The following is a 23,239-nucleotide window of genomic DNA, read 5'->3' as shown; positions in this document are numbered from 1 at the left end:
CCTATGGCCTGTGGGGGCTGCCCTCCCATTCTACGGAGGAAGAAGTTTAGCCTCACAGTTGGGAAGTGAGCTGGGAGTGGTAGGGAGGGGATTTGAACCCAGTTCTGTCTGCCATCCCCACCCTACCAGGTGGCCTAACAGTTACAGACAAGACTCTGTCACATCCCGTGACTGACTTTGGGTAGACAGCTTTACCTTCCTCTGCCTCAGTGACTCTTCCACAAAATGGGGCGATCGTAGTCATTGGCCCAGTGAGGTTTGTGAAAAGTAGGTAATATGAATGCCCACAGGCCACAGCCCAGCACCGGGCACACAGTAGGCACTCAATAAATGGTTGCTTTTTACGTGAATACTATCTCAGGAACTTAACACACTCACTGGGGAAGTGTGCTTCACGCTCCCGAGTCCCGGGGAAAACTAAAGGAGCTCCAGGAGGACGGAGAAGGGAGGATGAAATAGAGAGAGTGGCTCGGGGCAGGTCTGGGCTAAGTCACTCTGAGCTCCAAGCACAGAGCAGGTGTCCAGGGCACCAGCTGTGAGGAGCCTTGAATGCCACACTGAGAGGTCACCATACGTTCTAGAGCCAGAGAAGGCACCACCAGTATCCTAAGTCCAGCAGTAGGCTGCTTGCTCCCCAAAAGATGACAGCCTGGTCTTGGAGGCCCAAGGCAGCCTAGGCAGTGGAAGAGGATGCTGGCAGCAGGGGGCTCATCTCAGTCTTTGGAGAACTCCATACCCAGGTGCCTGTGGTCCCAGCTACTCAGGAGGCTGAGGAATGAGAATCATTTGAACCCGGGAGGCAGAGGTTGCAGTGGAACCGAGATCATGCTACGCCACCGCACTCCAGCCTGGGCAACAGGGCAGGACCTTGTCTCAAAAAAACAAAAAAGTGGCTCATGCTAGTAATCCCAGCACTTTGGGAGGCCGAGGTGGGTGGATCACCTGAGGTCAGGAGTTCCAAACCATCCTGGCCAACATGGTGAAACCCTGTCTCTACTAAAAATACAAAAAATTAGCTGGATGTGGTGGCGCATGCCCGTAAACCCAGCTACTCAGGAGGGTGAGGCAGGACAATTGATTGAACCTGGTAGGCAGAGGTTGCAGTGAGCTGAGATCGGGCATCTGCACTCCAGCCTGGGCAACAAGAGTGAAACTCCATCTCAGAAAAAAACAAACTCAACAGTCCAGATAGGCTTTCCTGGGCCTGAGAACCCTTCCTATGCAATACCGCAGGTCGTCACACGGTGGCGACAGTGCACCATGAGAGCTCTGCTTCTCCCTCCCTTTCAGCCAAAGCAAAAGCCAAATATCAATGTTTTCTAGGTGCCTCTAAGAGATGGAGGGAGATCTAGGGAGAGATCTAGGGAGTCTCCTTTACAACCTCCCTAAGAGGTAGAGTCCATTCGTATCCCCTGCCTACAGAAGGAAATGATGGTTCACAAAAGTCAATTCATACCCCCAAGATCACCTAACCAGGTTTTTGTTTTTGTGTGTGAGTTAACAGTCTCGTTTTGTTGCCCAGGCTGGAGTATGGTGGTGCAATCTTGGCTCACTGCAGCCTCTGCCTCCGGGGTTCAACTGATTCTCCTGCCTCAGTCTACTGAGTAGTAGCTGGGATTACAGGTGCGCACCACCATGCCCAGTAATTTTTAGTAGAGACGGGGTTTCACCATTTTGGCCAGGCTGGTCTTGAACTCCCGGCCTCAGAAGATTCGCCAGCCTCGGCCTCCTGAAGTGCTGGGATTATAGGTGTGAGCCACGGCACCCAGCCTCCAACCAAGTTTTGAACCCTGGTCTGTGCATCTCCCAGTATGGCTGCAGCAGCTTCCTGTCCTAGGCTATCAGTCCTGATTCAGCCTCCCACCCCCATCACTGGGCAGTGCTGCCTTTGCTGAGCTGACAGATTAGAGATGGACAAGGGCAAAGACTCACTTTTCCTTTCTATCTCTGAAGTTTAGGTCACTTACGTAGCTTTTGCACTGGGGGTGAGGTGTGGGGATACTTCCTATCACTGGGGAAGAGCTGATCTGAGGGATGAGGCTTTGGTGTTCCCAGTTTCCCTCCCCCATTCCAGGCAGGGCTGCCAAGACTGAATTCCCAGGCCCTCCTAGCTTCTAAAGAGGAAGAGAGCTAACTTTGATGGAGCACTTCCTCTGTGCCACATACTATGCGGGACATCCTTTCCATATGGATTCAGTACATAGTAATGAAGCACATACTGTGTGCCTGTCACAATAGACAGTACTACAAGATCTTGCATGCAGCAATAAATAAATATTTATTAATGGTAACTTGTACGCTGGGCACAGTTGCTCACGCCTGTAATCCCAGCACTTTGAGAGACCAAGGTGGGTGGATCACATGAGGTCAGGAGTTCCAGACCAGCCTGGCCAACATGGCGAAACCCCATCTCTACTAAAAATATAAAAGAATTAGCTGGGTGTGGTGGCACACACCTGTAATCCCAGCTACCAGGGAGGCTGAGGCAGGAGAATCGCTTGAACCCAGGAGGCAGAGGTTGCAGTGAGCCAAGATGGCGCCACTCCATTGCAGGCTGGGTGACTGAGTGAGACTGTCTCAAAAAAAAAAGTAACATTTAAAAAAAAAAGGCCGGGTGTGGTGGCTCACACTTGTAATCCCAGCACTTTGGGAGGCCAAGGCGGGTGGATCACAAGGTCAGGAGTTCAAGACCAGCCTGGCCAACACAGTGAAACCCTGTCTTTACTAAAAAAGAAATATATATATATATATATATATATGTACAAAAATTAGCTGGGTGTGGTGGCAGGTGCATATAATCCCAGCTACTTGGGAGACTGAGGCAGGAGAATCATTTGAACCTGGTAGGTGGAGATTGCAGTAAGCCGAGATCCCGCCACTGCACTCCAGCCTGTGTGACAGAGCCAGACTTCGTCTCAAAAACAAACAAACAAATAATAATAAAATAAATAAATAAAATAAATAAAAGATGGCTAGGCACGGTGGTTCAGGCCTGTAATCCCAGCGCTTTGGGAAGCCAACGCAGACGGATCACCTGAGGTTGGGAGTTCAGGACCAGCCTGGACAACATGGAGAAACCTCGTCTCTACTAAAAATACAAAAAATTAGGCGGGCGTGGTGGTGCATGCCTGTAATCCAAGCTACTCGGAAGGCTGAGGCAGGAGAATCGCTTGAACCCGGGAGGCGGAAGTTGCCGTGAGCCGAGATCGCGCCATTGCACTCCAGCCTGCGCAACAAGAGCGAAACGCCATCTAAAAGAAAAAAAAAAAATACAAAAATTAGCTGGGCGCGGTGGTGGGCGCCTGTAATCCCAGGTACTGGGGAGGCTGAGGCAGGAGAATCGCTTGAACCCGGTAGGCAGAGGTTGCAGTGAGCTGAGATCGCACCACTGTACTCCAGCCTGGGCGACAGCGAGACTCCACCTCAAAAAATATATATACATATATATATATAATATATTTACTATAAATAAGCAAGCACACAGCTTAATATATGTTTATTGAATGAATTTATGTGGAACCTGAGTTATCTGTGAGGTTCCCTGAGACATCTGTGACTTTAGGGCGGTGGTACAAATCTAGGTTAGATTAAGGCTCCAGCGTTGCTGGCGTCTAGGGAATGCACGCGCTGAGTGGATGAGATCCCTCGCGGAAGCTGGGTGAATGATAAGCAAAGTGGGCCTGGGATGGGGCACTGGGACACCTCTGTTTACCAGGCAGGGAAAAGGGAAGGCATGCCCATGACAGGGAGGCACTGAGAAGGGCTTATGAGAATTAGGAGGGATCAGGCAGGAGTGGCACGGCCTGGAAACCTGGCTGATTCAAGTGGGGTAAAAAGTGAAATGCTGCTCAAAGTAAAGCAGCGAAGATCACGAAACGTCACCAGATTTGGTTACAGTGGCACGGCTGGTGATCTGAAGCCAGACTGCAGTGAGATGAGGAGGAAGATGAGGAAGAGGGGACAGGACAGTGGAGGGGAGGAGAGGCAGAGCCTAGTCGCAGGGGAGTTGAGACTTTTCTCTGCCGTTTGTGGGGGGCCAGGAAGGAGCAAGAAGACGGGAAAGAGTTGGCGCTCCAGAGGCGCGAGAGGAAAAGGAGACAAGAAACCCCAGTAAGCAAATAAGGCAGGATTGGAAGCCAAGGAGCAGGGCCGGCCCAGTCGTCCTGTCTCGTTCTCTAAGCGCTGCGGCAGGGCTGGTGGTGAATTCAGATAAACAGGCACAAAGGACCAGTGGGGTCGCTAGCAAGATCTGGGACACGCTGAACGTTAACAAGAATTGGCTGCCCTTCCCCGGCGCAACCCGGCACACAAAGATGATCTTTTCCGAAACTCCACCGCCGCAGAGTCTTTCGCGCGGCCCCCGGCACCAGCCGCCGCTGATTGGTCCGTGGCAGCCACCTGACCGAACGAACCAATCGGGGGCGTTCTCCCAGGAATGCGGCCGCGTGTGGCCGGGAGCGGAAGCCGGACCTGAGCGCTGCAGGGCTCAGCGGCTGTGCGGGCCACGTGCACCCGGCGGGATTCCGCGGGCGCCGAACTGTGAGGCTGGGGTCGGGTTTCCCACTACCCTGTTCTGCCGGCCCAGGGGGTTGGGCAGTCCGCCTGCCCGAGACGCCAGGACCCTGTGTCCTTCTGCTAAATTCCCCCTTTTTCGCTCGCTGGCTTCTGGGGCTATGTCCTTTTTACTCTCTCTCGTCCAAAGTAATGTTTTAGGAGATTTGGAGGCAAGCAGACCAAGTTGAAATTACTTCCTCCGCCGGGCGCGGTGGCTCACGCCTGCAATCTCAGCACTTTGGAAGGCCTAGGCGGGCGGATCGCTTTAGTTCAGGAGTTTGAGACCAGCCTGGGCAACATGGTGACCCCGCGTCTCTACTTAAAAATACAAAAATTAGCCGGGCATGGTGGCGCGTACGTCTAGTCCCAGCTACCCTGGAGGCCCAGTGGGAGAATCACTTGAGCCCGGGCGTTTGAGGGTGCACTGAGCCATGATGGCGCCACTGCACTCCAGCCTGAGCGACAGATTCCGTCTCAAAAAAAAAAAAATTAGCCGGGCATGGCGGTGCGCGCCTGTGGTCCCAGCTTCTCCGGAGGCTAAGGTGGGAGGATCATTCTTGAGCAAGAGGGGGCGGGCTGCAGTGAGCCGAGATCACGCCACGGCGCTCCAGCCTGGGCGAAAGAGTGAGACCTTGCCTCAAAAATAAATAAATAGATAAATTAATAAATGCCGAGCCCGCTGGCTCACGCCTGTAATCCCAGCACTGTGGGAGGCCAAGGTGGGCAGATTGCTTGAGCTCAGGAGTTCGAGGCCAGCCTGGGTAACATGGCAAAACCCGTCTCTACCAAAAAATACAAAAATTAGCAGAGTGTGGCGGCGTGTGCCTGTGGTCCCAGCTACTCGTGAGGCTGAGGTGGGAGGATCGCTTGAGCCCAGAAGGCGGAGACTGCAGTGAGCCGAGATTACACCACTACACTCCAGCCTGGGTGACAGAGCAAGACCCTGTTTAAAAAAAGAAAATAAATAAAAGAAAAATTACTTGCTTATCATATGACCTAGGACAAGTGTTTCATTTCATTGAATCTCTGATACCTCTTCTAGAAAATGGGACTACTAATACCTACTTCAGTATCTTTGTCAAGATTGTAAAGTCTCGTGCCTGGCACACTGTGAGCTCCCAAAACACTGTGGTAACAATTTTTATGATTGTGGATAATCCTACCTCGAGGAACTCACAATCCCATCACACACGGCCTTGTACTAAGGCTTTTTTTTCCCCTTTTCTCCCTTACTAGAATCTATACTGCTTGTTAACAAGGTCATAACCATATGCCTTTTTAGTCTTCCAATCCCACAATCCTTCACTTGGTCTAACAAGGATAAATTTAAGCTATACAGAAACAGTAGTAGGACAGTATATGAAACCATGGGATTTATATCAGGAAAAACACCAGCAATAAGGTGGCAATATTTGTAACACAACAGGTATGTAGTGAAACACATCTTGCTAGAAGGCTGCCATGCACCAACTGTGTGAACCTTGCTAGAATAATGATCATGACTACAACCATTGGAGGACTTGCCAGGTGATAGACACTGTCATAAGCTTACATGTGACCTCTCAACAATCCCACTTCAGGCCAGGTGTGGTGGCTCACACCTGTAATCCCAGCACTTTGGGAAGCTGAGGTGGGTGGATCACCGGAGGTCAGGAGTTTGAGACCAGCCTAGCCAACATGGCTAAACCCCCTCTCTACTAAAAATACAAAAATTAGCTAGGTATTGTGCGTATCTGTAGTCCCAGCTACTTGGGAGGCTGAAACAGGAGAATCCTTTGAACCTGGGAGGTGGGGGTTGCAGTGAGATCGTGCCACTGCACTCCAGCCTGGCTGACAGAATCAGACTCCATCTCAAAAAAAAAAAAGAATCCCACTTTACAGAGCAATCACAGAGGCACAGAGAAGTTCTATAACTTGCCCAAGGTCACTATCAAGTGGCAGAGCTGGGGGCTGAAATCATGCCTTCTGGGCCAGTGTCTGTGTTCATCACCTCACAGAGTGCTGCCTCTCCAACACCAGCTCAGGCAATGGGCACTCTAAAGACCATGCCAGGCTTGGTGGCTCAGGCCTGTAATCCCAACACTTTGGGAGGCCGAGGTGGGCTGATCACCCGAGGTCAGGAGTTGGAGACCAGCCTGGCCAATATGGCGAAACCCCATCTCTACTAAAAATACAAAAATCAGGCCAGGCACTATGGCTCATGCCTGTAATCCCAACACTTTGGGAGGCCGAGGTGGGCTGATCACCTGAGGTCAGGAGTTGGAGACCAGCCTGGCCAATATGGCGAAACCCCATCTCTACTAAAAATACAAAAATCAGGCCAGGCGCTATGGCTCATGCCTGTAATCCCAATACTTTGGGAGGCTGAGGCAGGTGGATCACAAGGTCAGGAGATCGAGACCATCCTGGCCAACATGGTGAAACCCCATCTCTACAAATAAAAAATAATAATAATAAAATAAAAATAAAAGAACAAAAAGTAATAAAAATACAAAAATTAGCTGGGCATGGTGGCGTGTGCCTGTAGTCCCAGCTACTCGGGAGGCTGAGGCAGAGAATTGCTTGAACGCGGGAGGCAGAGGTTGCAATGAGCCAAGATTGTGCCACTGCACTCTGGCCTGGGTGAAAGACAGAGACTCCATCTCAAAAAAAAAAAAAAAAAAAGCCCACCACACAAAATTATAGAGAGTGCCAGGCTAACAGGGCAAGGGCTTCTGCATCCAGGAACCGCAGGAAGCCAGTGTGGCCCAGGGGTGGAGAGTGAGGGGAACCCAGTAGGGGATGAGCCTGGATTTGCAGGTAGGAACAGAGTTTACAGGTCTCCTAGGTGGGGTCAGCACATGGGAAGCATGTCGCTGGGTGTTCAAGGGGTGTTTCTGACCTTTCATTGCCATAGGCTGGGGATGCAGGAAGCAGAAGGGCCCTCTCTCTTACTACAACTTAGTTTCAGTTCTGATTGTGCTCAGCCCAGAGGCCCAGGGTCCATCTTAGACCTAAATTCCCCAGCTGCCCCCCGAGCTTTCTCTCTGGGAATGCCACCACCCAGACTGGAGATGCCACCACCATGAGGACCATCCCTCAACTCCTCATTAATACATGGCTTATTAATACAGCTAATTAGACAGGCCTTTTGCCACCAGCTGCATCTGTCCTTGAAGTATCCAATCCCTGTACTTCCGGTTTTGATTTTGGAGCTGCCGTATCACTTAAGGCCTCTGCAATTTTCCTCCAGAGTACTTGGTATCAACTCTAGATCTACCACCTCCGCAACCCAGGTTCAAGTGATTCTCCTGCCTCAGCCTCCCAGGTAGCTGGAACTACAGGTGCACACTAATTTTTGTATTTTTAGTAGAGATGGAGTTTCAACATGGGGGCCAGGATGATCTCCATCTCTTGACCTCATGACCCCCCGTGTCGGCCTCCCAAAGTACTGGGATTACAGGCGTGAGCCGACATGCCCTGCCCTCTGTATGTTTTAAAAATATTGCTAGGTGTGGTGGCTCACGCCTGTACTCCCAGCACTTTAGGAGGCCCAGGAGGGGAAATCACCTGAGATCAGGAGTTGGAGACCAGCCTGGCTAACATGGTGAAACCCGATCCCTACTAAAAATACAAAAAATTAGCCAGGCGTGGTGGCAGGTGCCTGTAATCCCAACTACTCAGAATGCTGAGGCAGGAGAATTGCTTGAACCCAGGAGGCGGAGGTTGCAGTGAGCCAAGACTGATCTGTTGCACTCCAGCATGAGCAACAAGAGCGAAACTCCATCTCAAAAATAATAATAATAATAACAATAAAAAGTATATCAGTGGCCGGACACAGTGGCTCACGCCTGTAAGCCCAGCACTTTGGGAGGCTAAGGAGGGCAGATCACTTGAGATCAGGAGTTCAAGACCAGACTCACCAACATGGTGAAGCCTTGCCTCTACTAAAAATACAAAAATTAGCTGGGTGTGGTGGCATGAACCTGTAATCCCAGCTACCTGGGAGGCTGAGGCACAAGAATCGCTTGAACCTGGGAGGTGGAGGTTGCAGTGAGCCAAGATTGCGCCACTGCATTCCAGCCTGGGCGACAGATTGAGACTCTGTCTCAAAAAAAAAAGGTATCTGTAAAGACACCTGAACAATTATCTGGGTGTGTGGCATGTGCCTGTAATCCCAGCTACTTTGGAGGCTGAGGCAGGAGAATCACTTGAACCCAAGAGGCAAAGATCTCAGTGAGCTGAGATCGAGCCATTGCACTCCAGCCTAGGCAATAGAGAGAGACTCTGGATCAAAAAAGAATAAAAAAACAAAAAACTGAACATATTTTGTACCCTTGCCACAGCTCTATTCTTCATCTGGTACCCCTCCTCCCAGAACCCCCCTTGACTCCTCCTCTGGTACTACCCCCAACTTCAGCCCATGGTTGGGCCTAACCAGTGGATACCTTCCACCTGTGACTGGAGGGATCTGGGCTGGAGCCCTAAGGTCATTCCATTGTCCTCAGCTTCCCTGAGCCTACAGCCCCTCCCTCCTACCTCAGCTAATGATCTCTCTTCTCACTTCTCCAAGAAAACAGAGGCACTGGCTGGGACCTCCTACAATTTCCTTCCTTTCCCATATAAAACTGAGCTGAGGCTCCAGTTTGCCTTTCCCTCCAGTGTCAGAGGTTGAGGTGTTCCTCCTCTGGTCCATGGGCCATGCTTTCACCTGTGACCCCATCCACACATCCTGCACCTTCTTGGCCTCAGTGATCTCTTGGTCTTGTAGCTTCGACCTTCCCCTCTCAATTGTCCTCTTCCCAACAGCACTGTACTCACTCAAGGATTCATTCATTCAATTCAAAAATATTTATCGGCACATTTTCTGCACCAGGTCTTGTTCTAAGCATTGGGAGCAGAGCAGTGAAGACGTTCTCACCTCAGCCAGGCTCACGCCTGTAATTCCAGCACTTTGGGAGGCCGAGGCAGATGGATCATAAGGTCATGAGTTTGAGACCAGCCTGGCCAATATGGTGAAACCTTATCTCTACTAAAAATACAAAAATTAGCCAGACATGGTGGCGGGTGCCTGTAGTCCCAGCTACTCAGGAGGCTGAGGCATGAGAACAGCTTGAACCTGGGAGGCAGAGGTTGTAGTGAGCTGAGATCTCGCCCCTGCACTCCAGCCTTGGCGACAGAGCAAGACTACACAAGACTACATCTCAAAAAAAAAAAAAAAAAGAAGTCCTCACCTCTTAGTGTTTCCATTATAGACAGCAAGAAAGACATAGATATGAATAATAATAACAACAAAAATCAAGCCATCAAGGCTGTGTGTTATTGGCATAAAAATGGGTACATAAGGCCGGGCGTGGTGGCTCACGCCTATAATCCCAGTACTTTGGGAGGCCGAGGCGGGTGGATCATGAAGTCAAGAGATCGAGACCATCCTGGTCAACAAGGTGAAACCCCGTCTCTACTAAAAATACAAAAATTAGCTGGGCATGGTGGTGCGCACCTGTACTCCCAGCTACTCGGGAGGCTGAGGGAGGAGAATTGCTTGCACCTAGGAGGCGGAGGTTGCAGTGAGCCGAGATCACGCCATTGCACTCCAGCCTGGTTAACAAGAGCGAAACTCCCTCTCAAAAAAAAAAAAAAAAAAATCGGTATATAAATCAATGGAATAAGATTGAGAATCAAAAAATAAACCTGTGCTTTGGTGGTCACGGGTGCCAAGACCGTTTAAATGGAGAAAGAATAGTCCTTTCAACAAATGGTGTCAGGACATGCAAAAGAATGAAGTTGAACCCCTCCCTCACATAAGTTAATTCAAAATGGAGCAAAGTCTTAAATGTAAGAATTAAAACTATAAAACTCTTGGCAAAAAACATAAGGGTAAATCCTCATGATTGGGTATTGGTCAGTAGTTTCTTAGATATGATACCAAAAGCACAAGTAAAAAGAAAAAACAGGTGGCTCACGCCTACAGTCCTAGCATTTTGGGAGGCTAAGGCAGCGGGATTGCTTGAGCCCAGGAGTTTGAGACTAGCCTGAGCAACATGGTGAAACTGTCTCTACAAAAAAATAAAAAGGCCAGGCATGGTGTTTTCATGCCTGTAATCCCAGCGCTTTGGGAGGCCGAGGTGGGTGGATCACGAGGGCAGGAGTTCGAGACCAGCCTGGCCAACATAGTGAAACCCCATCTGTTTTTTGTTTGTTTGTTTTGTTTCAACTTTTTCTTTTAATTTTTTTTTTTTTTTAAGACAGGGTTTCACTATGTTGGTCAGACTGGTCTTGAACTCCCGACCTCAGGTTATCCGCCCGCCTTGGCCTCCAAAGTGCTTGGATTACAGGCGTGAGCCACCGTGCCCGGCCTGAAACCTCATCTCTACTAAAAATACAAAAAAATTAGCCAGGTGTGGTGGCGGCACCTGTAATTCCCGCTACTCAGGAGGCTGAGGCAGGGAGAATCGCTTGAACCTGGGAAGCAGAGGTTGCAGTGAACCGAGATCCTGCCACTGTACTCCAGCCTAGGTGATAGTATGAGACTCCGTCTCAAAAAAAAATTTATATATATATATATATATGTATAAAACAGCCAGTCATGGTGGTGCGCCTCTGTAATTCAACTACTAGGGAGGCTAAGGTGGGAGGATCACTTGAGCCTTGGAGATTGGGCAAACAGTGAGCTGAGATCACATCACTGCACTCCAGCCTGGGTGACAGAACAAAGTGAGAACCTATCTCAAAAAAAAGGAAAAAAAATAGTAAAGAAAAACTAGACCTGATCAGAATTTAAAATTTTTGTATTTCAGGAGCCATGGTGGCTCAGGCCAGTTGTCCTGGAGCATGAGGGGGCAAGGGTATGTGTTTGAGGCCAGCCTGGGCAACATAAAAACCTCACATCCATTAACAAAAAAATTTTAAGTTAAAAATTTTATTTTATTTTATTTTTGAGATGGAGTCTCGCTCTCACCCAGGCTGGAGTGCGGTGGTACAATCTTGGTTCACTGTAACCTCTGCCTCCTGGGTTCAAGTGATTCTCCTGCCTCAGCCTCCTGAGTAGCTGGGATTACAGGCGCCAGCCACCATGCTCGGCTAATTTTTGTATTTTTAGTAGAGACAGGGTTTCACCATATTGGCCAGGCTGGTCTTGAACTCCTGACCTCAAGTAATCCACCCGCCTTAGCCTCCCAAAGTGCTGGGATTATAGGTATGAGCCACTGCACCTGGCCCATACTTCTTATTTCTTTACCTTTTATTCACTCTTCAACCCACTACACACCTGAAACATTTCCTACCAGTTCACCAAAACTTTACCCAGAGTCTTTTCTTTTTAATTAAAAAAAATTAAATAAAAATAGAAACAGGGGCCTTGCTAAATTGTCCAGGCTGGTCTCAAGCTCCTAGGTTCAAGTAATCCACCCACCTCATCCTCCCAAAGTGCTGGGATTAGAGGCATGCACCACCACGTCCTGCCTACCCAGAGTTTTATCAGGCTTTTATTCACCTGCTCGCCTTTTAGAATTTATTTATTTATTTATTTATTTATTTATTTATTTATTTGAGGTGGAGTCTCGCTCTGTTGCCAGGGTGGAGTGCAGTGGCGTGATCTCGGCTGACTGCAATATCTGCCTCCTGGATTCAAGCAATTCCCCTGCCTCAGCCTCCTGAGTAACTGGGACTACAGGTGCATGCCACCATGCCTGGCTAATCTTTTGTATTTTAGTAGAGACGGCGGTTTCACTATGTTAGCCAGGATGGTCTCGATCTCCTGTCCTCGTGATCTGCCTGCCTCGGCCTCCCAAAGTGCTGGGATTATAGGCATGAGCCACTGTGCTTGGCTTATTTATGTATTTTTTGAGCTAGGGTGTCCTCTGTTGCCCAGGCTGTAATTCAGTGATGTGAATGACAGCCTGGGCAACAGAGGACACCCTAGCTCAAAAAATTACATAAATTAGCTCACTGCAACCTCCACCACCTGGGCTCAAGTGACTCTCCCATGTCAGCCTCTGGAGTAGCTGGACTACAGGCACACACCACCACACCCACCTAATTTTTTGTAGAGAGGAGGTTTTGTTGCCCAGTCTGGTCTTGAACTCCTGGCCTCAAGTGATCCATCTGCTTCAGCCTCCAAAAGTCCAGGGATTACAGGCTTGAGCCACCACACCCAGCCCTTTTAGTACTTACTGAGTTACTTTGAGTACAAACTTTTTGTTGGAAGGCACGGTGGCTCACGCCTGTAATCCCAGCACTTTGGTGGATCATGACGTCAGGAGTTCAAGATCAGCCTGACCAATATGGTGAAACCTCGTCTCTACTAAAAATATAAAAATTTAAAAATTAAAAATTAAAAAAAAAAAACAAAAAAAATTACAGAAATTAGCTGGGTGTGGTAGCGTGCACCTGTAATCCCAGTTAGGAGGGTGAGGCAGGAGAATTGCTGGAACCCTGGAAGTGGAGGTAGCAATGAGCCAAGATTGTGCCACTGCACTCCAGCCTGGGTGACAGAGGGAGACTCTATCTTCAAACAACAACAACAACAAACCTCTTTGTCATTCCTCCACTAGCAAGAGCAGGGCTTTCACAGACTGCTTTTCAGCCTTTGTTTTCATCTGTAAAATAAGATAATATCTTCTATTTGCGAGGAGACAAGGAGGTAGGTGTGGGTTAGGTGAGCTATAAACTCTAATCCTCACCCAGGAGGAGGTGCAGCCACCTTTTTGGTCATGGGCTGCAGACCTCCCTCTCTCCCCACACTCCTCCTCCCATCCCCTACTCCAAGCACTGCCAGAACCCAGCATTCTCTCGCTTTCTCTTCCTCTCTTTTGAATCAGTATGTTCAGAAGTGCTTGGCTTGATGTTGGGGGTGCATCCAACAAAATCAGGTGCCTAGAGAAGTAGCAAAATTGGGGTGAGAGAGAGAAGACATAATTGGGTGGAGGAACCTAGGGGCATCCTGAAGAAGGTGCCCAGTGGGCAGTTGCTTTGTGCTGGGCCCAAGGCCAGGTCATGCCTACTTTGAATATTTAAACTTCGTAACTATCCCATTTGTGAGGCTCAAAGAGCAGAAAGGACATGTCTGGCAAGTGACCCAGCTGCAGTGTGAATCTGTATCCATCTGACTCCAGGTCACATAAGCTCTCTTTTTTTTTTTTTGCGACGGAGTCTCGCCCTGTCACCCAGGCTGGAGTGCAATGGCACGATCTTGGCTCACTGCAACCTCCGCCTCCCGGGTTCAAGCGATTCTCCTGCCTCAGCCTCCTGAGTAGCTGAGATCACAGGTGTGTGCCACCACTCCCGGCTAATTTTTTGTATTTTTAGTAGAGACAGGGTTTTACCATGGCTGGTCTTGAACTCCTGACCTCATGTGATCCACCTGCCTTGGCTGCCCAAAGTGCTGGGTTTACAGATGTGAGCCACATGCCCGGCCTAATTTTTGTATTTTTTGTGGAGCTAGGGTTTAGCCATATTGCCCAGGCTGGTCTTGAACTCCTGGACTCGAGTGATCTGCCTGCTTCGGCCTCCCAAAATGCTGGGACTAAAGGCGTGCACCACCGTACCTCTTATGCTTTTTTTTTTTTTTGAGACGGAGTTTCCCTCCAGGCTGGAGAGCAATGCTATGATCTTGGCTGACCGAAACCTCTGCCTCCCAGGTTCAAGCAATTCTCCTGCCTCAGCCTCCCACCTCTCATGGTATTTATTTATTTAGAGATGGAGTCTCGCTCTGTTGCCAGGCTGGAGTGCAGTGGTGCAATCTCAGCTCACTGCAACCTCTGCCTCCCGGGTTCAAGTAATTCTCTTGCCTCAGCCTCCCAAGTAGCTGGGACTATAGGCATGTGCTACCACACCCAGTTAATTTTCGTATTTTTTGTAGAGACGGGTTTTCTCCATGTTGGCCGGGATGGTCTCGATCTCTTGACCTCATGATCCACTTTCTTGGCCTCCCAAAGTGCTGGGATTACAGGTGTGAGCCACCACCGCGCCAGGCCCTCTCATGCTTTTTAAAGCATTGTTTGGCACCAAAGGCTGTTTGTTCCTCAAACATCTTGAGTCCTTTTTGGGAGGATTTAAGTTTTGTACAACTCATTTGGTTGGTAATTTAAACCACAATTCTGTCTGATGGAGACACAGGCTTGGAAAGGAGAGAAAGGGATAGATCAGGCATCAGGAAATGTTTTTGGAGCACTCACTGAGCCTCACAGTCCTGGGCTTAGTTAGTGGAGGTCAGAGAGTATATGCTCTTAGCCTTGTTGGAAGTGGCTCTCCAACCGGCTGAGACCAGATTTAGAAGCCATTAGTTACTACTGGGACTCATTCAGGGAAAAATGGCTGCCTGTAGGTGTGGGAAGACTTCTGGGAGGAGGAGTCTTCTAAACTGGATGAATCGAGTTTGCCTGACAGTAGAAAAGGCAGAATGACTGGCATGAGCATAGGCTGGACAGGATGTGGTCTGTCCTGGCACTGGGCGGTTGGGGGAAATGAGAGCAGGAGGGCAGGGATTAGTGGTCACCGTACCAAGCTTCAGAAGGAAGTTTAAGAAAAGAAAACTTGAAGGTGGATGCTTGAGTCCTTCGGGCTGGGGCTGAGGGTACAGACTCAGGTTAGTGACAGAACCTGGCATTTGGGGCAGGAAGACTGCTGGAGGGCTGCCTGGCCTCAGATGTGGCCAGACCTTCCTTGATCTTAAGTTGAAGACTGATTCAATTCTGGGGAAATCCCTGGGTGGGGAGAGGAAGCAAACAGCTCCTAGACCCATCAGAAGGCATGGGCATGGTATTCATCAGCTACATTCAGGATTAATTGCCAAAGGCCTCCATGCCTTCCCCAAGACCTAGCTGTTTAGTCAGAAGGCAGATGCTGCTCCTATTCAGTGGGAACAAGGAGCTGGAACTAAGATGGGAGTTGTCTCTGGGCAAGTCATGCTGCCTTTCTAGAAGATGGGGATAACAATAATGCCCATCTTAGAGGAGTAGATGAGTGTCTTGCAGCATAGCTGGAACAGAGGAGGATAAGCTACATCTGTTACTGAAACAACAGGCAGGGCCCTTGCTGAAGCTGTGTTTCCAGGGGAGGAACCAGTGTCTTCTGGACACTGCTAGAAGAGTGAGCTTTCTACTGCTCAGATGCAGTCATGTCATTATCCTGCTCCCTCACCTTCCATGGCTGCTTATTGCCTTCCAGATAAAGCTTAAATTCTTTAACTTGACCAACCAAGCCCTGCATGGTGAGGCCCCTGTGTCTGCCCCATCCTTGATCGAGCCTTTTTCTGCACTCACCGTCCTCCGCACCCCCCGCAGATGTACTGGCCATGCTTGGCCATGGTCAGTTCCTCCTAAGACTGGTGGTGTTTCTCTGGGCTCTGCTGGAATCTCTGCTTCTTCTCCGTTTTTCCTGGCTATTCTTGCATGTCCTCCAGGACTCCCTCTGGATGTTGATTCCTCAAGGACACCGCTGAGTTGGCTTCAAGGGCCTTCTCAGCTCCTCCAGCACCCTTGGCTTCTCTCTCAATACTCAGTTCTCTGCCTTATTACCTGTCTGCTTTTTCCGCAAGGTGACAGGGAGCCCCCAAAACATCTATGGAATTAATGAAAACGGGTGGTTCTAAGAGAAAACAGGTCACTGTGCATTGGCCAGATGTCCCAACAGGTATCTATGTCACCAGGGTAGGAATTGTCAATAACCATGATTTACAGATGAGGAAACTCAGCCTAAGAATCCCTCTGCCTGTCATTCAAATTCCTGGGCACCAGTGGGCAAGCATCATGCTGGGCTTTTCACAGTATTTGTAGGCACATTCCTTTCCCTTCTGCCCCCGCTTCAGGAGTCAGTGTCCTTGTGAGAATTTATAGCGCTGTGGATCTTCTCAACATAGGGCAGGCACACGTGAGATGCTTGGCCAGGGCCTGCTGGATGAGGAGGCTGGAAATGGGTCTGCTGTGGTTGACACCTCCATGGCCAAGTTTTACTCTAAGAGTCAGGGAGGGCCCTCAGGGATTACCCCAGAGAAGTCTGAGAGGTTTTCTCTGGGTCCTGGTTTTCTCCCCAGACCTGTCAGCAAGCAGTTCATCCCCAGCTGTCAATCTCCTTTTGGCCCTCACTCTTCCAGAGGAGCTGGAAGGTGAGATAGAGGGATTCTGTAGGGCAGTGATGTTCAGAGGTGAGCTTTGGAAGAAACAGTTGCCTCAACCCTACTCACACCTTAGCACCTTTATTTTGTTGTCGTTTCCCCGAGGCCAGGATCTCATCTTTTGTTTCCCCAGCACTCAGCACACTGCTTGGAATGCAGGAAATAGTTACTGAATGAAGTGATGAATTACATTTCAGTACTCATCAAGTATTCAGCCTATAACTAAGGCTAAGTTAGGCTGCTAACACTTAGACCTTTACCTTAAAGGATCTTCACAGCCAGTGCTGTGCATTGGAAGTTGCAGATGGGGAAACTGAGGCTCGGGGCGGTTAAGTGACTTGTTCAAGGCCATATAGTGGCAGCTCTCAGGCCCTCAGGATGGTTAGTGGCAAAGTAAAGGACTGGGAGGAGCATTGATGAATTGGGGCAATTGGCAGAGGAGTAATTGTCAGTCAAAATGATTGGCTCAAATTATTAGGTGTGAAGAAGGAATCTGTCAGAGATTCCCTGTTGAGTCGAATTGCCCAGATGGGATTAGCAGGGTAAGTGACCCTAGCAGAACAAAGGACTGGCCCTTGTAGGGAAGGCCCCTGGGGTGTAGACCCGACTTTTTTCTGGTTGTCTCTGGTTGGTCCCAGCACATAGACAACTGCCAACCTGACTTTGCATCTGGAAATCTTCAGGGTACTTCAGACTCTTCAACAGAAGGAGCCTCCCTGAGGTGACAGCCCTCTCATCATTCCCGTTCCAGTGGGCGCTTTCCCTCTAACAAAGCCCACTTGCTGTCTTGGCAGGGTCTGCATCTGGCACTTGCAGACATATGCTAATGGCCTGTTGACTTGGGAGCCTCCATCACTGGACTGTGGGCCTTGGAAAGCAAAAGGATAAGAGCATCTTGAGCTCCATGCCTGCTGGGTCAGTCGCTGCGTGAAGGCAGGGGAAGGAAGGAATTTAGCTAGCCAACACTGATGTCACACAGGGCAACGCCAAAAATGGCCTTTCTCCTAGGTGGGCTCAAAGTTAACAGAAGGCAGTGAGTAAACAGTCCATTGGGGCAATAACTACGCACATTTACTAAGCCATGGGAAGAATGGTAGTCACGTGGCCCTCGAGGGCGGCGCCCTCAGCTTGAGATGGAGTTAACTCCAAATCTAATCACAGAAGGCTTTCTGGAGGAGGCGGAATTTTTGCGGCGGTGAATCTGGCTTTCTCTGAACAGCGAAAATGTGCTTAGCGCCCTAGGGAACCAGGTAACTCCTGAGGTGAGCTTCTTGGTGGGGATCAAGCCCAGGGGCGACGGGGTCCGGGCTGGGGGAAGGACCTGGGGGGCTGGAGTCGCAGGTTCAGGCCCAGCTTGGGTTCCCCGACCTGCCCTTCCGCTGTCTTGGGGGATTGGACGCCACGCGGCAGTGTGAGGTCGGTGCTGCGGGACATGTGCAGGATACAGGCCGTGAGGTCCCAGGCGCCCGCGAGCAGAGCGCCCCAGGCCGAGGGCTGCGCCAGCGGGCTTGTCCCGGCCAGCCGGGCGGTCCCGCGTCCCGGCGCAGTTCCGCTGGGGTCCAGATGCCCGGCCCTCAAGGGCGAGGCGCGCGCTCCCCGGGGAACCGGGCTGCGGAGCAGGCGGCCCGCGTTGGGCGGTGGTGGCACGAGAGGGCCATCTGCCTGGGTGCCGAGAACTGCAGCGTACGCGGTGCGAGGCGCGGCCCGTCCCGGCCCCTAGCCGGGCGGGCACGCACCTACCCACGCCCGCCGGCGCCCGCTGCCCGAGCCCCAGTGCCAGGCCCCGACCCTGACTAGGCGCGGGAGGAGGTGCAGGGACTAGAGGACCCCTCCCCCGGCGTTCCCCTCGCCCCGCCCGAGGCTGCGAGGACCCTTGGGCCCGGGGGTGGTGAGGGAGCTTCGTCCCGGCTGGGCCCGGGCTGGGGACTCGGCCTCCCTGGGCGGGGGCCGCACGGCTGCAGGCCGAGGTGCGGGCGCGCTGTCAGGCTGCAGCCCGGCTCGGTGCTGGGGGTGGGCTCAGCGCTGGGGTCGCCTGGCCTCGTTCTCCCGCGGAGGCCACGCCGGGCGAGCAGTGCCCGGGCGGGTAACCCGACCCGGCTCCCCGGAGCCGCTCACCCCGCACGGCCGGGCAGGGGGAGGGAGAGGGATGGGGGGAGGGGGAAGGGAAGGGGTGGTGGGTGAGGGGCTGTGGGCACCGCAGGGCCGAGTCCCCGGCCCGTCTGCGCTGCTGTAGGGCGGCTGCCTGCGGCGCCTGGGACGATCCAGACTCTGCCTTGCGGGCGTCGAGCCTGAGGCAGGAGGGAGCCCTGGGGCTGCACAGGCTTGGCTCGAGGAGGCAGACCCGAGCTGCTGCCTCCATTTTGTTTCCTGCTCAGCTTGGTCTGTGGTGGTGGTGGTGGTGGTGTGGGTTTGGGGTGCGGCCGGGTAGGGGGGTTCACCTGCGGCCGCGTCTTCTCGGGGCCTGAGGCCTCGAAGACCCCAGCCCAAGCCCCCAGGTGAGCCCTGCGGCAGGAGGGGGGTTGCCTTGGCCTCGGGCCGAACCCAGCTGGCTGAGGGCAGGTGCCCAGTGGATGGGGAGCCTGGGCTGTAACCTAAGATGGAGGCCGGGACTGACGCGGGCCCGAGCGGGGCTGGCGGGGAGATCGGACAGGCCTCAGCCGGGCCAGGTGCCGCCAGGGTTGGGGTTCGAGACGCGTAGGGTGCAGTAGCCCCGTGCGGCCCGAGGCCGGCGCCGTGCCCCGAGGTAGGTGAGGGGATCGGAATGCCACCCACGACGCCCGCAGGCCCCGACACTCCAAGGAGGCGCGCGAGGCCCCTGGGGAGCCCGCCTCAGGCCCCGCCCGGGCAGCCGGGCCGGCCCGTAGGCCCGGGCCGCGAGCGGCCGCGCAGGGGGAGGGGAGGGGGCGGCAGCGGCAGCTCCGCTGATTGGGCGGCGCGCTCGCAAGCCCGACTTCACCCGCCCTGAACCCCGAAGAGTGAGGCGAGGGAGCGCGCGCGCTCGGTGGGGGAAGGGGTGCGCGCGCACTCGGGGTCCAGCCGCACGCGGGCCGGCGCGAGGCGCTCGGTCGCACGCGCCGCCGCGGGGGCGCGCGCGGTGGGGGTGTGAGGAGGAGGAGGAGGCGGCGGCGGAATAGGCCGGGGCAGGTCGCGCTCGCTGCCTTCTCCCCTGAAGAGAGACGCGGGGGGAGGGGGGTGCGGCGAGCGGCCCCGCTGTCTCCCCACCGCTCCGCTCGCACCCCAGTGTAATGAGGGTCACCCCCTCCCCCCAGCTGGCCCGGGAGGGGGCGCGGGGCACGGTAACTAGTGCGCTGGGGTGGGTGGCGGGCAGGCGCGAGGAACAGGGAGGGAGGAGGCTGCCGGGCGGGGAAGATGGTGGTGGCCGTGAGGTGAGGGGCTTCGGGGAGGGCCGGGCGCGGCGCGGGGTTGGTGGCCGGCGGCGCTGCAGCCGCGGGCCCCCTCCCCCTCCTCCATCACTACCAGCCCGGCTTAGGCCTAGCTGGCCGGGCTGCCGCGAACTTCCTCCCGGCACGGCCCTTGCCCCGCCGGCCGCCCGCGAGCACCTCGGCCTCTGCCTCCCCTCAGGTAGCAGGCTGCCCTCCCGCAGCAAACTTTGCTTCCTGCTGAATATTGATGAGTGCGATCGGCTCGGCCGGGAGGTGCTGCCGCGGCTGCAGGAAGGAGCGCGGCCCGGGCAGGCGGCGGCGGCGTCGGCAGCAGCCATGTTTGTCAAGCTGTAGCAGCTGCTGCTGCCCTAACTCTGCTTCGCCAGCCGCCTCGGTTTCTCCCCCTGCTGCGTCCGGGCCTCTGGGCCCTGCAGCTGCGGACCCAGCAGGCCTGCATTCAGGAAGGCGAGCTCTGGGTTGCACCCGCCTCGGCCGGCTCGCCTGCGGCCTGCGCACCGCCGCTGCAAAGGCTCCGGCGCTGGCTGGGCGCAGGGTGCAGCGCTATTGTGACCGCTGCGCCCGAGCGAGCCAGGAAGGGGGGGTACCTTTTTGTGCAGGGTCCAGGAGCCCCCCTCGGATCCCGCAGCCTTTTGCCTTTGAGAGATCCAGCTGATCAACCCCTGGCGGGAGTCGAGGGGAAGAGGATTCCTGTTTGAGATTTGGGAATTTTGACTGCCAGAGGGATTTTAATTTTAGTTCAGCCCCAAGTGTCCACCAGTCTTTAGAGGAGGAAAAAGCGACGGGCTGTTTCTGTGTGGCAGGATCGGCCCAGCTTCAGGAAAATAGAGTTTTCAGAGGCTTATTGAGGCCAGTTTTTCATCTCCAGTCGGGGGAACTTTTTCTGCCCATGGAAGTGCAGCAGAAAGGAATAGAGGCCACTAGGCCTTGAAGTGGCTGCCATTTTGAAGAGTCGAGTCAGATGGCCTATTAACTCAGATTAATTGCTGTGCTTTTGGATTCCAGGTTGATGCCGGCCCAGGATGGATCAGACCTGTGAACTACCCAGAAGAAATTGTCTGCTGCCCTTTTCCAATCCAGTGATTTTAGATGCCCCTGAAGACAAGGACAGCCCTTTCGGTAATGGTCAATCCAATTTTTCTGAGCCACTTAATGGGTGTACTATGCAGTTATCGACTGTCAGTGGAACATCCCAAAATGCTTATGGACAAGATTCTCCATCTTGTTACATTCCACTGCGGAGACTACAGGATTTGGCCTCCATGATCAATGTAGAGTATTTAAATGGGTCTGCTGATGGATCAGAATCCTTTCAAGACCCTGAAAAAAGTGATTCAAGAGCTCAGACGCCAATTGTTTGCACTTCCTTGAGTCCTGGTGGTCCTACAGCACTTGCTATGAAACAGGAACCCTCTTGTAATAACTCCCCTGAACTCCAGGTAAAAGTAACAAAGACTATCAAGAATGGCTTTCTGCACTTTGAGAATTTTACTTGTCTGGACGATGCAGATGTAGATTCTGAAATGGACCCAGAACAGCCAGTCACAGAGGAGGAGAGTATAGAGGAGATCTTTGAGACCAATGCCACCTGCAATTATGAGACTAAATCAGAGAATGGTGTAAAAGTGGCCATGGGAAGTGAACAAGACAGCACACCAGAGAGTAGACACGGTGCAGTCAAATCGCCATTCTTGCCATTAGCTCCTCAGACTGAAACACAGAAAAATAAGCAAAGAAATGAAGTGGACGGCAGCAATGAAAAAGCAGCCCTTCTCCCAGCCCCCTTTTCACTAGGAGATACAAACGTTACGATAGAAGAGCAATTAAACTCAATAAATTTATCTTTTCAGGATGATCCAGACTCCTGTACCAGTACATTAGGAAACATGCTAGAATTACCTGGAACTTCATCATCATCTACTTCACAGGAATTGCCATTTGTAAGCAGTTTTTGGTACAACTTAAATATATATGTATATGTATATGTATATGTACAGGCCACTTAAAGGGAAACTTGTAACAAATTTGTTTTTGGTTGCTTATCAGTTCACAGCTGAAATCCTATTGCTAATCATAAGCTTTTGGGCAAAATTTTGCTTTGATTTTTGAATTTATCTCTATTGTATGAGTTTGGTTATTTTAAGCTTTTTCCAAATAACTCTCCATTGAGAGCAGGCTAATGCTTTTAAGGGCATTCGATTGAGTTCAGATTTAATTTCTCAGGATGGTGGTATACATATGATTAAGAAAAAAAACGATGGGTTTTGGCCTGCCGGTATCATGAATGCAGGTGAACCAATTTAGTACTTGGAATTCCATTGCTGTACATGGCAGATTAGTTTTTTACTTGATGACTTGACTCTTGCTTCAGGTTGAAGTGCATTTTGAGCACAGATTAAAGTAGCTAGGATGAGGTTTTCTTAGACATTTGTCAAAATCTAAATTAGACTAGTTTTTCTGAACTACCTGTTGTAAAGGTATAGCATCCTTTGCTTTTGATAACTGCCACCATTAGGCCTTTTTTGTTGTTGTTGAGATGGAGTCTTGCTCTGTCGTCCAGGCTGGAGTACAGTGGTTGTTCACTGCAACCTCTGCCTTTTGGGTTCAAGCGATTCTCCTGCCTCACCCTCTTGAGTAGCTGGTATTCACCATTCCCGGCTAATTTTTGTATCACCATTAGCTCTTGAGGTATTTCTAGTTTTATTTTATTTTATTTTTAACAGAACCCTAAGACAAAGTTTTAAATTTATTTATTGTTTAGAGACTGGCTTCGCAATGTTGTCCAGGCTGGCGTCGAACTCCTGGGATCATTCAGTCCTCTTGCATCAGCTAGGACCACAGTAGTTTCAGATTTTGAAGTGTGTATGTGTGTGTGATACGTATATATTTTGTGTGTATAGAAATGGAGAGTATCTTATTTGAGTTGCTGTTTTCAGTAATGCTGTCAAGTATTGCTAGAGGGTGATAAATGATAACGTTTGTTTTTATTTGAGCTTTGCAGAATTTCTTGACTTCTAGCTAAATGATCAGTTCACATCTCTTAGCCTCATTTTATTGCCTCTAAATTCTGAAAGTACTTGATTGCTATAAGATTCCTTGAGCTTTAAATATTAATATTTGATACTGATTTTGTTTCTGCCCAAACACATTGTTGTGGTCACCACTGGTAATATTACCAAAAAGAAATTTTTTT

At 51.5% G+C, this 23,239-nt stretch overlaps 1 protein-coding gene across 8 annotated transcripts in view; it reads left to right on the top strand.

Moving 5' to 3' along the window:
- Positions 1-17,770: 17,770 nt before the first annotated feature.
- Positions 17,771-23,239, top strand: part of NSD1 (nuclear receptor binding SET domain protein 1) — a 164,752-nt gene continuing 159,283 nt past the window's right edge. The window contains exons 1-3 of one of the 8 annotated variants that reach the window (XM_064376591.1): positions 17,771-17,907; positions 21,052-21,165; positions 21,897-21,986. In XM_064376591.1, the coding sequence (XP_064232661.1) occupies positions 21,136-21,165; positions 21,897-21,986 (120 nt within the window). In that variant the 5' untranslated portion in view covers positions 17,771-17,907; positions 21,052-21,135. Of the gene's footprint in view, positions 17,908-19,002; positions 19,141-19,628; positions 19,647-19,761; positions 19,942-20,656; positions 21,987-23,239 lie in introns of those variants that run through there. The other 7 variants (XM_012466413.2, XM_012466412.3, XM_012466411.2 and 4 more) reach the window with 7 other exon arrangements.

The sequence above is a fragment of the Aotus nancymaae genome, unplaced genomic scaffold (genome assembly GCF_030222135.1).
Source record: "Aotus nancymaae isolate 86718 unplaced genomic scaffold, 86718_ANA_hifiasm-v0.15.2.pri h1tg000015l_1, whole genome shotgun sequence".
NCBI classification, from domain to species: Eukaryota; Metazoa; Chordata; class Mammalia; order Primates; family Aotidae; genus Aotus; species Aotus nancymaae.
The sequence above is the reverse complement of the archived record's forward strand: the minus strand, read 5'-3'. Positions and strand labels throughout refer to the sequence as shown.